Here is a 16,674-nt window from a genome sequence, read left to right as displayed (position 1 = left end):
ATGTCCTGGTCCTCCTGCTCTTAAAGTCTTCCCTCTCCATTTTCTTGGTGCTTCCTAAGCCTTAGATGAAAGGGATGTTATAATTGTGTTGATTGGGGCTGGAAAATCCATGGTCAGTTGTTCTCTGTGTTTTTACCAATTGTGGTTGGGTAGTGGTCTCTGCTGCAAAAATACTCTTCTTTGATGAGGACTGAAGGAATAGTATTTAGAATAATAAATCATACTGATTTAAGAAATTGGCAGTAAGTTCCACAGCCTTACCAGTATGGGTAGCTGTCTAGGTTTATAGCATCAGACATGAATTCCCTACAGAGAAGGCCTTAAATCCAATTAAGTGGCTGTCAATTACCCCAAGACAAAAGCATAACTATTGCCTCTTTGGGAATGTGTTGCTATGCTGTTCATTATGTGGTTTTCATGCATCACAGCCGGGTGGGACTACTGATTGCTTTTCTCATGTGGCTGCTTACATAGCATCTTCTGGGACTGTGAGATCTGCTCCTCAAGGAAGAGACTTCCAGGTCAGATCCAGCTCAAGTTCTCCAAGTCCTAGGAAAGGCCAGTTTTAATCTTCATCAAAACATTTAAAGTGTCTTTAAATTAAAAATATCAAAAGAGAAAAAATATTTCTACTAGTCTGCTTCTACTATATCATGTTTAGTTTCTACAACTTTGAGTTTAAGTGCATTCATTTAGCTTAAACAGTTTCTATGAGATGCAGAAACTCTGCAAGAAGACAAAGGCTCAGAGCCTCTTGTAGCTAGAGTTTTCCTGCCTGGCCCACAGTCAGGACAAATCTCTGTCACCTGCCAGTCCCACAGCCGCTCAGACCCAACCAAGTAAACACAGAGACTTATATTGTTTACAAACTGTATGGCCATGGCAGGCTTCTAGCTATCTAGTTCTTACATCTTAGATTAATCCATTTCTATAAATCTATACCTTGCCACGTGGCTCGTGGCTTACCGGCATCTTTACATGCTGTTTGTCATGGTGGCGGCTGGCAGTGTCTCCCTCCACCTTCCTGTTCTCTCAATTCTCCTCTCTGTTAGTCTTGCCTATACTTTCTGCCTGACCACTGGCCAATCAGTGTTTTATTTATTGACCAATCAGAACAATTTGACATACAGACCATCCCACAGCAGCCTCTTTGCTTCTCTCCTGTCCTGGAACCTCAACAGTTACTTGAGGAACTTATGCTGGGGAGTTGAGTGACTGAAGATGCTTAGCTTTTCATACTCCAGCAAAGGAGCCAAAGCCACGCTTCAGACCACCATTGGCAAGTTGCTCTGGGATGTTGGGTGGAGACATTTCAATCTCCATTTGAATTCAATTGAAAGTCCATTTGAATCATGATTACCTGTCCACTCATCTAGAATAAACAGAATTTGGGAGCATATAGGGTTTTCAGAAAGGCAGGGCTTCAAGACTTAGGTGGAATCTGGTCAAGTTGTCCATCCCAAAGGCATCAAAAAGAGAGGTTAGGAGCATCAAGAAACAGATGGAGAGAAAAAAAGAGATAGATAAACACATACATGAGATAGAGGTGGGGGGGCAGGAGAGCACTGGATAGACCCATGCCAGCAGTTCTCCCTGAGGTCTGGGGCAGTGGCCATCACATTTCACAAAAGCTGTTGCTCATTGCTTCCCACTGGCACTTATTCCTACAGGCATATGGACAAGTTCCAAGGCACTGAGTCCATAACAAGGCATTGCTCCCTAGTCTGCATATTTCAATTTTCTAAAGTGACTTTTACAGGATTTCCTGACATTTGTATGGTTTTATGTCAGTTATTTGTGGATAGAGTCCTTATTCTAGTCTAAGCAGCTTTGAGTGAGAAGGAAGATGCATTTCACTGTGATATGGACAGGAAAATAATTCGCAAATGCATTTCCATCTTACAGAGAAAAGTAAGTACAAAGCCCTTGAGACCAAGTTAATAACAACAGTTACAGCCACCACATTTTATTGAACAAATTAACATTGTTAAACATAATGCAGAGGAAGGAGGCTAGTGGCTTGTCCTGTGGCTTGGTTTATCTGACCTGCCTAGAAATCAGGAAAGAGATAATAGTCAAATCCTTACATAGCCACTTTTAGCCAGCACAATATGAAAACTCCCTCTGTTTTAACCTTTATAAGGAAAATTACTTTTAAATGTAGGATCCATTTCATGTTTTATTTCTGCTTTCCCCCAGAAACCTCATTTTCTTTTTTTATTATTAAGAAATTTTTTATTCATTTTACATACCAACCACAGATCCCCCTCTCTTCCCTCCTCCCAACCCCCAGCCTTCCTCCCCAACCCACCCCCCATTTCCCTCTTCCAACAAGGTAAGGCCTCCCATGGGGAATCAGCAAAGCTTTATACATTCAGTTGAGGCAGGTCCAAGCCCCTCTCTCTGCATTAAGGCTGTCCCACCATAGATAGTGGGCTCCAAAAAGCCAGCTCATGCACCAGAGATAGATCCTGATCCTACTGCCAGGGGTGCCTTAAACAGACAAGCTACACAACTGTCTCACTTATGCAGAGGGCCTAGTCCAGTCCCGTGCAGGCTCCACAGCTGTTGATCTAAACTTCATGAGTTCCCACCAGTTTGAGAAACCTCCTTTTTTATCAAGTTAACCTTCAAGGCTGAGCTCATCCCCCCACCTCAACTTATAAAATGAAGTGTTAGTCAATCCAGAATCACAACTAAAAGTTAATTAAGTTTTGTCCTTAACAATTATGTTCCAAGCTAAATCATTTCCATGCACACATGAATACTGTGTTAAATAGTTTATATGCACACTTCTCATCCTCCCAACAGAGTAATTTGTTTCTACCGGTTCCTTTCAGCACCTCAGTGGGCTAAGTTCCTTTCAGACAGTGGGATGACCAAGTTCATTTGTTTGCCCTGCCTCCAGATATCTGCCCATTGTAGGTAGCTGTTGAATAATCATCGCTTTCTCTACAATGCATATGCTTTTATGGAAATAATCTCTTTTCTCATTTTTTAAGTAATAAAAATAGAAGTTAAACAGATTAAGGTTGCCTGCTTGCTGCCACAAAACAAATCAGGGACAGAGTCAAATTTACAGCAGACTCCGACCTCAATGCCCCAAGCCTTTTCCACTCTACTTAGCTGTCTCTAACTCCTGTCAGGAAAACTCACAGTCTTCCTAGTCCTTGAGTTTTACCTTCAGGGATTGGAAGGAACCCATTCTGGTATTTGATGTTGGTTTTAGAATGTATTTGATGTCTACTTGGAATTTCTACAGATCTTTTCATCCCTGCTACTTCCTCCTTGAGCAATCTGCAAAGGGCACTGGTGACTAAACCATACACACACACACACACAAAGCTACGACTCTCCTGAGAGGCACTGAAGCCCTTCTTGGACTGCTCAGAGGAGGCTGCAGGAGAAGAAGGCAAACATGTTGTCAACACTTCCTTCCTCTCCCTCCCAAGCTCCTTATTCTTATCTGAAAAGATGTCGAGAGGTTCTTAGATACTTCTGCCAGGCCTCAGCTTGAAATTTAGCACTGAAGTACTGACACTAGAGGCCAAGTGACATCACAAGTCAGTGTGATGAAATTCATGCCTCACCTTAATAAATGTGATGTTTACTGATCCACCCTGGAAATCCAAGAAGAGGTGGGATTTTTGGAAGCCACATTTCCCAGATGCGTGGGTTAGGCTGGGGTCAATGTTGAAGTGTCTCTGAGTTGCAAAATCCTAAACCAAATAAGATAGATTCATTCATTAAGAGAGCAGAAGAAACTCAAGCCAGAGACTCAGAAGTACAAACTATTAATTGAGTAATAAATAAATGGATATTCATTTGAATACCACAGACTCCCCTGGTGGATGGCACCCTCTCACACCCAAGCAAGTGCCTAAAAGCTTTCTTTGAAGAAATTCCCCATGATAGGGACTCCTTAATGGGTAACTCATAGGAGGCAAACTGCATGGAATTCAATTTTGTTCATTTCAATGTATGGAAAGGTGATAGAGGGAGGAGCTTGTATTGAAGGTACTTCTGCCTCAAATACAGATATGTGAGTTCTTTTGTAGGATAAAAACTAAAAAGAAAATAATTTATTATGGCTCCTTCATAAGTAAAATAAAGATATATTCTTGTTAACTTGGATTTTTCTATGAACGTCACAGCGGACAGGAACCATAGGGAACATCAGGTTCCAACATCTCAAGTTAGAGAGGAACTGGGCCTGAGAAGTCATGGAGAAGGACAAGGCCAGGCTGTTATTGTCATTCAGCATCCCTAATATTGCCAATGCTGGCTCCAAGTGAGACGTATACATGCAGAAGTTCTCTTTGCCTTCCCCATTTTAACTTTTCTTCTGGAACACATTCTTTTATGGGAGAGAACACTGGAAAGATGAACCCACAGCTAGCTACCTGTCTCACTTAGACAGTTTGTAGAGAACTGCTCTTTTCTGCCTCGTGAGTGCTGAGATTAAAGGTATGCACCACCATCACCCAGCAAGAACTGCTCATTCTTAGCAAAACAACTCTGGTCAGACGTTGAAAATAGCATTATCATCATATGACTCCAACTTACCGAATCCTTTTCTTGAACGATCAGCTCTATCCCCATCTCTGCTTTTATACAGAGACTGCTTCCATTTAGGACTTCATAAGTTCCAGTCTTGGCTGGTGATGACCGGGTTTCAAGAGTGGGCCCAGGAACCATGGGGGCAGGGGAGGTTGTCAAGCTGTCCTTGTGTGTAGGTACTGATGTTCCTGGGACATGGGTGGGTGGCGTTGTCTTCTGATTGATTGTGCTTTTGTGTGATGCTGTGAAAAATGTTTTGAAGAGGGTAGTCTGACCACCAGGTTGGGGAGTTCTCCCAGTTATTTGATTGACAGTGGATGGACTCGCTCCAGTTGTATGAATTGGTAAATGTGCCACTGAACTAGGGCCAATGGTACCTTCAGTAGATGAAGCAGTCATGTGTGAGTTATTAGGTGTAACAAAGGTGTAGCTAACTGGTCTACTGAGAAGGCTTTTTGTAGTTCCTGGGATTATTGTTTTGATTGTTGTGTGATCTGTGATTTCAGAGGTGGAAGTTTCAGCAGTCATTTGAATGTGATCATCCCTTGATCTTGCTGCTAAAGTTACATGGCGTGTTTGGTTAGTCAGCTGTAGAAGAGGTTTTGTTGTGGTCTGTCCTGTTGCTGTTGAGGCATATTGAAGATAGTCTCTGGTTTTTGTAAATTTTTTTTCTCTTACTTGATGGCTATGTAAAATTACTGCAAATTAAGAAAGCAAACATGTTACAACCACTGACCAAATGCTTACAAGGTCCCTCTTTTATTCCCACTTTAATGTGCTCATAAGTAAACCGGTGTGCACAATTTCATGTTTGGGGAAAATTTCAAAAGTTGCAATAATGAAGTGAAGATCACCAAAGACTTGAATACTAGGCCATCACTGTAATGTTTTGGTTTGCACATGTGTTCTTTACATGTTTATGACCATATGCCAGGCATTCTGCATGTAATCCCTTCATCTACATAGGTTTTGGTACTAATGCACACCAAAGTGATCATGTTCAACTGTGAAACCAAAAAGAATTCATAAGATACCCTGGAGTGAACAGTGGCTATGATTATTTTATAGATTGAGGCAGCACTAGAATTATGGATGTTTGTATTTTTCATGGAATTGTGTAATTCCAAGTTAAAATAAGTCTAACAAGTAATCTAATAGGTAAATTGTGCTTAATTGATATATATTCATGCAATCTATGCTTAATTGCTCCCAGTGATGAGAGACTACTTTCTCAAAAGATAATCCCTTCCATATTATCTTTTCTAAATATAGACCAACTTCTAGTATCTTCTTAATCTTTTGAGCAATCCAGTCTTTATTAACTAAGAAAAAAGTCAGGGTATAATTGCTCTGGTCCTTCATGTTTTGGTTTAAATGCTAGCTCTTCACAGTGTCTTCCCTTTTCCCCAATCACCATGGTTCTCCATCTCAGTGATATATTCATTGTTTTGGCTTCATGTATCAACTCTTGTACTCACATATGGGAAAAGTATCAAAAATATTTAATGATCACATTGCCAGTAGGTGTGAGTAGAATTCCATCCTTGAAGAAATGTTTACTTGTTGGTTTATTTGTTGTTATGCATCTCACTCACTAGATTAAAAGCCTAAAGTTGAGAATTATGTGCATAGTTTTCACCACAAGTGCTTGTGCATAGAAAGTGTTCAATAGCTGAGTTGGATGAGTGAGTAAAGGAGGATAATAGCCTTAGAGACATTCTAGACTTACTGTACAACTCAAATAAGTTGATTTCTTTGAAAACCTTCAGGACAATTGAGTACATAGTGTCTGCTGCTGTCACAAATTCTCTCCAAGGATATCCTTTAGAGAGTCTAAGACCTCTGTCTCTCTTTCATCCAGATTCTATCCTTGCCTCTTTTTAAGCACAAATAAACCCAGAAGAGTAGACAAAATTCTTAAACTGGCCCTTGGAAACACTTTGATGGGGTGTTCTGGGAAACAGCTCAGTCTCTTCAAGCTTCTTTGGTTCTATTGCAGTTACTCAGATACTTATGCTGTAGTTGCTGGCTCTGGGCTGAAACTTGAAAAAAGATGCAAAGAGAAAAAGGGGCATGGCTTTACCCTAGTATTTATGAAATCCTCAGGTTTGTTACAGTCAATATAGTCTATAAATATCTTTAGGTCTCCTTCTATTCAGTATATTTTGAGTGGTTAATTTTTCCGTGTTAATAGGTAACGACAAACCCCTTGGTGTTTATGCTATGAGGACCAAATTCAAGGCTGTGTATATCACAGGCAAGCACTGTACTACATACCCTTAAAACTTCTTAATTACTGGACATTTACTACATGGTGGTTTCGAGTCAAAGGTATTTCTTCTTCATCCTACCACAAAGACACTTGCTCAACCATGTTCATTGCTGCTCTATTTATAATAGCCAAAAACTGGAAACAACCTAGATGTCCCTCAACAGAAGAACAGATAAAGAAAATGTGGTATATTTACACAAAGGAGTATTACTCCTTTGAAAAACATGAAATCATGAAGTTCACAGATATATATAGATATAACTAGAAACATGAAGTTCACAGATATATAGATATAACTAGAAAAAAACATCCTGAGTGAGGTATTTCAGACCGAGAAAGGCAAATATAGTATGTGTTCATTTATTTGGATAGTAGCTGTTAAGTCAGGGGTAACCAAGCTACAACCCATAGAACCACAGAGGATATGTATAGAACAAGGGACTAATGTAGGCAGAGAGATTTCATTAGGGAAGGTAAATAGGATAGTTATGGATGGATGGATGGATGGATTGGGGCTGGAACAAGAGGATCACGTGGGGAAAGAGAGAAGGGGAGGAAATTTGTGGAGAGACAGTTAAAATTAAGGGCAATTTGAGAGGTAGGATGGAAACCTAATACAGTAGAAACTTCCTAAAACATACATATGTATGAAGGTGATCTAAATGATATCAGGAGACAGAGCCCCAAAAGGAAATTGTCACAAATGAAGTTTCCAGTGCTGGGATTGGGTTACATCTAATTGAGCTGTTGGCCAAATGGGTCCCATGGGAAGCTCCAAACAATCCAAGCTATTGTCAGGACTAGAGCTTTCTCTCTACAAACTGATCGTAAAGCCCCATGGCTGAAGACAAAACTTACACAACTCATTGAACATGGAGAAGTCAAGCTGGTACATATACAGAGCCTTCACCCCATGGGCTAGCATCTTTGGTACAGGACACTACTCTGCACACTAAACTAAAAAAGAAACATAAACACCAACCCAGCCACAAATCCTTAGATCAACAATGTTGACCTTCCTGAAATATATGCAGGTCAATGGTGGCACAAAGCTTGTGTGGGGGAGTAACGAAGCAACATCTTATTTGACTAAAGACCCACTCCATCGGGAGAGCAAGGAAAGAGATACCATGATAAATGAAGATACCATGGGAATAGGGAGAAACAGGGTGCTAGGGAAGTTCCCAGGAATCCACAAGGATGACCCCACCTTAGACTACTGGCAATGGTCGAGAGGATGCCTGAGCTGGCCTACTCTGGTGATCAGATGACTGAATACCGTAACGGTCATCATAGAGCCCTCATCCAGTGACAGGTAGAAGCAGATGCACAGATCCACGGCCGGGTCCCAGGTGGAGCTCCAGGAGTCCAACCAATGAGAGGAGAGATTCTATAAGCAAGGGACATCAAGACCATGATGGGCAAAAGTACAGAGACAGCTGGCCAAACTAATGGAAACACATGAACTGTGGACCAATAGCTGAGGAGCCCCCATGGTACTGGACTAGGCCCTCTGGATAGGTGAGACAGCTGTTTAGCTTAAACTGTTTAGGGGGCCTCTAGGCAGTGGGATCAGGACCTGTCCCTAGTGCATGAGTCGGCTTTTTGGAGCCTAGTGCCTATGGTGAGACACTTTGTGCAGCCTTCATGCAGGGAGGAGGGGCTTGGACCTGCCTCAACTGAATGTACCAGGTTCTGCTGACTCCCTATGGGAGACTTTGCCTGGAGGAGGTGGGAATGGGAGGTGGGTTGGGGGAGAAGGCTGGAGGGTGGGAGGAGGAAGGACAGGGGAATCTGTGGTTGGTATGTAAAATGAATAGAAAGTCTCTTAACAATAATATAAATAATAATAATAATAATAATAATAATAATAATAATAATAATAAAGACCCACTCCGTGAGATAGAACCCATACCCAACACTGCTTGGGTGACCAAGAGCCAGATACTAGACAGCATAGGGACCTAGGATAAAATCAAATACTATTGTTCTAAAAAAAAGTAGCAATAAAAATGCCTCCTAATAGCCATTTTGCTATACTCTTAAATCTGTTCCTTGCTCACCCACCATCATCAGAGAAGCTTCTTCCTGCAGCAGATGGAAACAAATACAGAGACCCACAGCCAGACTATCTGTAAAGAGTGAGAGACCTTGGAACACTCAGCCCTAAATGTGATGCCTCCATCAAATCCCTTCCCTGGGGCACTGAGAACCCTGTGAAAGAGGAGGTTGAGAGCTGGAGAGATAGCTCAGAGGTTAAGAGCACTGACTGCACTGACTGTTCTCCCAAAGGTCCTGAGTTCAATTCCCAGCAACCACATGGTGGCTCACAACCATCTGTAATGAGATCTGGTGCCCTCTTCTGGCCTGCAGGGATACATGGAGACAGAACACTGCATACATAATAAATAAATAAATAAATAAATAAATAAATAAATAAATAAATAAATAAATAAATAAATAAATCTTTTTAAAAAAAGAAAAAGAAAAGAAAGAGGAGGTGGAAAGAATATAAGAGCCAGAAGGGATTAAGGACAAGGAAACAAGGCCTTCTGCATCAACACAAACAAAGCTCGTATGAACTCAGAAACTGAAGCAGCATGCACAGGGCCTGCATGGGTCGGTATCAGGTCCTTTGAGGATGTATTATGGCTTTCAGTTTAGTAGTTTTATTGGATTCCTGGAGAGTTTCTCCAGTTCTTGTATCTTCTCTTGGTCTTTTTTTCCCTTCTGTTGATTTACCTTGTCCAACTTTGCTGTGGTAGTCTTTGTTTTCTCTAATTATATTATATTCACATTTTTAAATGAATGAGTGAGTGAGTGAATGAATGAATGACTGAAAACCTAGCCACTGAGGTAAAGATTAATAACTGAACTGTCACTTATACCTGCTGGAAAAGGGAAAGAAAGGTTCTTTCTCTGGAGTGACACTGGGTATATTAACCGCTCCAGGACAGGCCTGTGTTCAGGAGTAGTTGACCAACACATCATGGATTGCACAGTGTTGTACTGTGCTTGCATTTGGTTATAGTTTGGAGGGTTTCTTGTTGTTGTTTTTATTGTTTTGCTTTTCTTTTGGGCTGTGGTTTTATTTTGTTTACTTGTTTTGGGGTTGTTGTTGTTATATTGGGTTTTTGTTTTTTGAGAAAGAACTTAAATTTGTGTGGGTAGGGAGGAGGAGATGATCTGGAATAACTGGGGAGAGGGGATGAATATGATCAAAATATATTTAAGTTTTAAAACTGTTTTAAATAAGAAAAAAAGAAAGTGGTGGCACCCTATCTCAGAAAGAAAAAAAATCCATCCCCCATTTGTGAGTACTAGCCAATAATGTATACACGTAAGCAAACAGATGTGTTCAGTGAAACACTTAGGAAAGAGAACATGAAATGGTAATTAAAAAGACAAAATGTTTACTAATGTGTTCACAAAACGAAAGAGGGGAAGGTGATGCCTCCAAAGCCCAGCCTCTTCCTCAGCAATGAAACCTTGACTGTAAACTGAGCCTGTGCTTGGGGAGTAAGTCATCCTGCTTTCACTTCCAACTGGATGAGAGTATGTGCATAGGCAGCAATTTTTACTTTTTATGTTAGCTTAAAATGATAAGTTGTGAGTTTTTCTTCCTATAGTGCTAGTGAGTAAATCTGATGCCAAGCCAACACTACCATTTCACTATATCCCCAAATCATTTCTTTTCTGTACTTCTGAGAACATAAAATTATAATCCTGAAAGAACAGCACAAACAAAAACTACTTGGATTAAGGCAGCTGCATGACCCTTCACCCAGCTTCCACAAGATTCATATAACAATGAAGGCCTCTATGTCCTCCACTAGAGTATTCAGCAGTGCAGGGTAGACTGAGTCAGTGGCCTCATGAGCTAAATTAGTGGTTCTAGAAGGAATTGGAAATTAACCGGTACACTTGCTAGCAGAATAGAACAACAACCCTATGGAACTCAATATCTTATGTGAAAAACACTCAAGTAAGAGTAGGTACTTCAGACAGCCGATAATTATTCTAAGCAACCTTTCTGAGTTGATTGTGGAACAGCAGTATTTTAATAACCTTTTTGATGCCTCAATTTACACCTTTGTGAGACGATTTAACTGGTCAGATGACAGCTGATGTATCTTCGAACATCACTGTTTACATAAAATAAACCACTCACATTTAAGAGAAACAGAGAATGCAGTATGTGACTAGATAACAATTCCAATTCCTAAGCCATGGCTCAGTTCTCCTAGATTAAGGTGATTTTCACAAACTCACATCGATATATAGTATTCAGACTAACATGGTTGCCAGAGGCAATGGCTTCTGGGGTTGATACCCATTCTAACTTCCAGAAATTCAACTCAAGTCATAAAGGTCCTTGGGAAAAATAGAAGGTGGTCCCTATCTATGTAAGACAACAGGTTTTAAATGTCTTCACACTAAATACCTGGAGTAACAGAAGTCATATCTATAGCCCTTCCTGCCTCGCCTTAGGTCCAGGGCACAAGTGAGCATTTAGATTTAAGAGAACTAGATAAAGCTTGGGCACCACAGAAAGTGGGCTCTGCCACTTACCAGCTAAGGACAGGAAGAGCACGGCCACTGCAGAGAGCCGCCCAGACATGTCAGGCGAGGTTGATCTGCTGCTGCTGTGTGCTTGGCTGGGCACAGGTGGGCCTTCTGAACGGCAGGAAAGGAGTCAGAGCAGGTTCACAGAACATCAGGAACACCAACTGCCCTGCCTTTCATCCACTTGTGACAGAGAAGCTGATCTCACTTACACGAAGACAAGTAGCTAATAGAGCTAAGGATTTGCTGCACCATGAGAGAAACCACAGGCAGCTCACAGAGGGAATGTAAACACTTGCCTCTTCCTGGAGTGTTTGTGGGAGGTGAAAGTGTGGGTGGGGGCTGGATATGGTGAAGGGCAACAGAAATCATTTCTCCAAAAAGGGTGGCAGATCCATGGCAGCTCCTTCCCTTATAACTTGGGTCTCCTCTCTATGTAACAGCTTGAGGCCATTTCTGTAAATCCTTGTCAGCCAGTCCTTCTAGAATAGCTGTCTCTGAGTATGAGGCTTGCCGGTGTGATGTTCATAGCTACCTCACTTGCAATCTTGTGGGAACTAGGGAGATGGGGAGTTGAGTCTGTGTCTGGCCATTCACCAGATGAGTTACACTGGTGACTTTTTGTTGTGAGTATACTAATGTAAAAAGAGACAAACGGCCGGGCAGTGGTGGCGCACGCCTTTAATCCCAGCACTCGGGAGGCAGAGGCAGGCGGATCTCTGTGAGTTCGAAGCCAGCCTGGTCTACAAAGCGAGCTCCAAGACAGGCACCAAAACTACACAGAGAAACCCTGTCTCAAAAAAACAACCAAAACAAAACAAAAGATAGACAAACAAATTTGTGTTTTCTCAAAATGTTAGGATCTATCAGGTAACAATAAATTCACAAGTGGTTCATGGTAGCTATTTGCTAGATACTTTTGCTTTGCTTGGCAGAGGGGGACATGGGTTCTTTTATTCCAATCTTAATTATTAATATTAACTCAGATCACTCACACACCACACTGTGTGTGTATGGGTGTGTGTGCATGTGTGTGTGTGTGTGTGTGTGTGTGTGTGTGTGTGTGTGTGTGTGTGCATAGACTATAGATTATCTATAAAAAGCTAAGAGGTCACAGCAGAGTTAAAGAATTTTTGGAAGTGAATTTTTTTTTTTCATTTTAATTGGTTCTATATGTTTATTGCTAAAAATTAAAATGACAAAATTGCCTTTATTGCAAGTATCTAAAAAATAGAAATCCAATGATATACTCTACTTTTTACCCTGTAACCAATTTACCCTAAATTCCATTTATATTCTTTCAAGTTCTTGAATTTCATCTCATACCTGAGGCTTCTAAAATCACAAAATACTTGAGACTCACCTGTGCTTCTTTGGGTTACATAAAAACATGAAGGTATAATGAAGTCACATGCTTTCAAACTGCATATTCCATACAGATCACTGGGGACAAATTAGGAAGAGATCCCAGCACCAGAGGACTGAAAGAAGCTAAATGCATCAGAGAACTCACACACGGATTATCAAAATGACTGCTGTGCAGGTCAGTCTCAAAAAGCAGCAAAAGCACAGGCACATCTGGATGGAGCCCTTCTTTCTTCATTCTGGTCTCCATTAAGACCAGCATTTCTTTGTTGCCAACCCACAAAAATCTTTCCAACTTTGCTTGGATTTTACATTGACAGCAATGTCCAGTAATTTCCCTGGAAAAGGCACCTTTAACCTTACACAGAATTCTTTCTCTCTGTCCTGAGTCTGGCACTGTTCTGGTGGAGGGGAAGAAAGCTTGGTGCTAGAGCGGAGCATCAGCTCACGGGTCCTTTGCTAACATTTCTGGCTGTGGGCCTTCTGAACCTTCAGAGGAATTTTGTTCTCAGGACACATGAAGAGATCCTGGTTTCATGGTAGGGTTAAACATCTATGATGGCTCCATGGTGAAGGGCAGAAGCCTCAAATGCTAGATCCAAACAAATATGCTTAGTCCTGGAAGAGACCAAAGTCGTAAACTCCTTCGGGCAGAGGAGAGACAAGATCTAAATGTAAATTGTAGGAATGTAAACAGAGTTCCTGTTGGTAAGACAGGGACCTGCTGAGACATAGGGAGGAAGGTAGAGAAGTTGTGGTGGCTGTGAGTGCCATGGGTGTGGAAGAGAAGATAAAACTTGAGCAGAGCTACTGAAGTGAGAGACCAGGACCAAATCCAGATAACGGAATGAGGAGACCGATGGAGAGCACAACCAGATGAGTGAACAGGGGAACAGACAGAGGTGAGAAAGCCGTATCAACAATGAGGACTAAGATAAACAGAAGCCCTGGGACATTTGGGAGTTCTCTGCTTGCAGATCCTTCACACACACACAGCAGGTTGTCAGACAGCAGGTGGGCACAAGAGTGCCTTTGCAGATCTACAAGGCAGGTTGGTGGGACAGAGCCTTTGCAGGGCTACAATGCAGGTTGGTGGGACAGAGCCTTTGCAGATCTACAAGGCAGGTTGGTGGGACAGAGCCTTTGCAGAGCTACAAGGCAGGTTGGTGGGACAGAGCCTTTGCAGAGCTACAAGGCAGGTTGGTGGGACAGAGCCTTTGCAGAGCTACAAGGCAGGTTGGTGGGACAGAGCCTTTGCAGATCTACAAGGCAGGTTGGTGGGACAGAGCCTTTGCAGAGCTACAAGGCAGGTTCATGGGACAAAGCCTTTGCAGGGCTACAAGGCAGGTTGGTGGGACAGAGCCTTTCAGAGCTACAAGGCAGGTTGGTGGGACAGAGCCTTTGCAGGGCTACAAGGCAGGTTGGTGGGACAGAGCCTTTGCAGATCCACAAGGCAGGTTGGTGGGACAGAGCCTTTGCAGAGCTACAAGGCAGGTTGATGGGACAGAGCCTTTGCAGATCTACAAGGCAGGTTGGTGGGACAGAGACTTTGCAGGGCTACAAGGCAGGTTGGTGGAACAGAGCCTTTGCAGAGCTGCAAGTTCACCTCTTTATGGAGTTTGGAAAAGAAGCTAAACTCTTCCCTAGGTCTGGTGTGCAAAATAAGCTCTTGGGTATTATTTCTCTGATATGATTCTACTATACCCATATTCCCCTATTATCTCAGTTCACCCTAATAAATGTATAAAGTGCCCCCCTTTATTTCCAGGAATAAGTCATTTATCTTTCTGTGCCACATGGGTGGTGCCATCACCATCTATCCTGAAAATAGAGTCAAAAGCTGCTTATGAAAGGGGGTCTCTCAAGTGCAAAGCACAGTTTGAAATACCACGATTTTACACAATGTGGAGTAGCTTAGAGCAGGGCACAGCCTGATCTCAACTCTCTAAGCCTCGGTTTCTTGTGTTGTAGGGTGAAGGTAAGCACACCTTGTCACACTCAGTTTTACAAAACAAACATTCCAAGGACACAGAAAATACCCACAGTCTTTGAAAGGCAACCTTTCCCTGACATCTTTCCTTTCTCTATTAGTTAGACAAGATGCCGGCGATCTGTCTGTGGACTGAGAACCGGATGAGAAGCATGCACATACTCTTCTGATGATTGATGTTCAGCTTTTAGCCCAATCACTAGTCATTCTCTGCACACAACTTTTGTCACAACTATTTACCTTATTCTGTTGGCCAAAAGACTGAATTAAGTTTATGTCCCAAAACTTGCACTAGGGTTGAAAATGTAACTTTGTGCCCATCAGTTGAGCCTCAATAACTGTCTGCTTTCCAATCTGTGCGTCAACTCTTTCAATGGACAATAAATAGTATGTTCTGGGTGCTCTTCCTACTCCAGCAGAGTACCACAAGTACCCTATGTGAACACTACTGTTATTAATGCTATTCTCATTTTGTAAAGAAGTAATTGAGTTGTCCAGGGTCATTTAGATAAAAATAAAAATGCTGAGCAACCAATCCAAGACTGAGAGTCTAGACTGTTCTATTGCTGAAGAAAAGTTCAAGCGTAATATATGGCATCTGGTTTCAAGTTGTTTGCTGTCTAGTTGAAAAACAGTATCTATAATATGCAATAGGCAGAATGACTGAGCAGTTTTCTGCTGGAGTCACATTATCTAAAGAATGCAATTATAGTTGGACTTTCTTTGGACTGCCAACTCCCAAATAATAACATGGAGATTTCTTATTAATTATGAAAGCTTGGCTTTAGTTTAGGCTTGTTCTCAACTAGCTCTTATAACTTAAATTAACCATTTATATTAATCTACATTCTGCCACATTGCTCATTACCTCTTCTCCTTACTGTACTGCCAACTTCCCTAGTGTTTTGCTGGTGAATTCCCTGCACCAAATTGTAACCCAGAGTTCATATCTCTTTCCTGCCTATTCTCCCCACCTAGCTATTGGCCATTCAGCTCTTTATTAAACCAATCAGAAGGTGCCTTGGCAGAGACACATCTTTACAGTGTACAAAAAGATTATCCCACAACATGCAATAGTCATAGATGAGCTCATTGTGGGTGGCCCTTGGAAAGTCTTTGAAGGTCAGAGAATTTGAAGGTCAGAGAATCTGAATTTATTGGAGAACAACTGTAATAGCATAATTGTATAGTAATGATAATAATTTCTACATAAGGAATCTCTCCAATATGACTGATACTGTGTAATACAAATAGCAACTCTTTGAAGAAAAAAATTAAATTCCTGTATCAATGATGTGAAAGTGGACTACCCAACATCATACCACAGGCTAAGATTTGAGTTGTGGCCTATGTGATTCTGAAGCCTGTATCTTTTCTGATGGTCCACAAGGATCAAAATCTTAGAAGGAGTGATATAGGCTTCACTAGAGTTTCTGAGGAGCAGTGGTGAATATGACTGAAAGGTAAGTTAACAGTTGACCCACAGAGCAGAAAGCAGGCAGAAGCACATTTGAGAAACTGAAAAAGAGACAGAGAAGTTCAGCTGGGTGGGTTTGAGAAAAAGCTCAACCATCATTCTTGCAGTGTTTACTGGATGACATCTGGATACAGTATCCTCGGAAGGTGCCTAAGAGATCGTAATCTTAAGGGTCTATTTCATGGCTCCTGTTTTTGATTTGGGAGTGATGTCACTTCTGTATTTTAGAAGCAGTTGAAACTTTATATATATATTCCACTCCACCAATAGTAAAGCAGTTGCTAGTTCCTGAGTGTAGGGCCCTGGTCTCCTCCCCTATTGAGTAAAGCCATTGCCTGCTTGCCGACCTTGACCAGATGTCCTCCCTATGATAATTCCCTGCCAGTATCCACCTTTCTGAATGCTTAAGGGAAGTTCCTTGTTTGTGTATCTTGCATATTGGGC

The 16,674-nt window shown here is 41.6% G+C and overlaps 1 protein-coding gene across 1 annotated transcript in view; it reads right to left on the bottom strand.

Moving 5' to 3' along the window:
* Window positions 1-11,644, bottom strand: part of Lamp3 (lysosomal associated membrane protein 3) — a 31,367-nt gene extending 19,723 nt beyond the window's left edge. The window contains exons 1-3 of the mRNA XM_028858764.2: window positions 11,405-11,644; window positions 4,567-5,258; window positions 3,591-3,719 (exon numbers count right to left, since the gene is read on the bottom strand). Of these exons, the coding sequence (XP_028714597.1) occupies window positions 3,591-3,719; window positions 4,567-5,258; window positions 11,405-11,453 (870 nt within the window). The 5' untranslated portion in view covers window positions 11,454-11,644. The remainder of the gene's footprint in view (window positions 1-3,590; window positions 3,720-4,566; window positions 5,259-11,404) is intronic.
* Window positions 11,645-16,674: the final 5,030 nt, after the last annotated feature.

Source organism: Peromyscus leucopus, chromosome 12 (genome assembly GCF_004664715.2).
Source record: "Peromyscus leucopus breed LL Stock chromosome 12, UCI_PerLeu_2.1, whole genome shotgun sequence".
NCBI classification, from domain to species: Eukaryota; Metazoa; Chordata; class Mammalia; order Rodentia; family Cricetidae; genus Peromyscus; species Peromyscus leucopus.
This window is presented reverse-complemented; position numbering and strand designations above follow the sequence as displayed.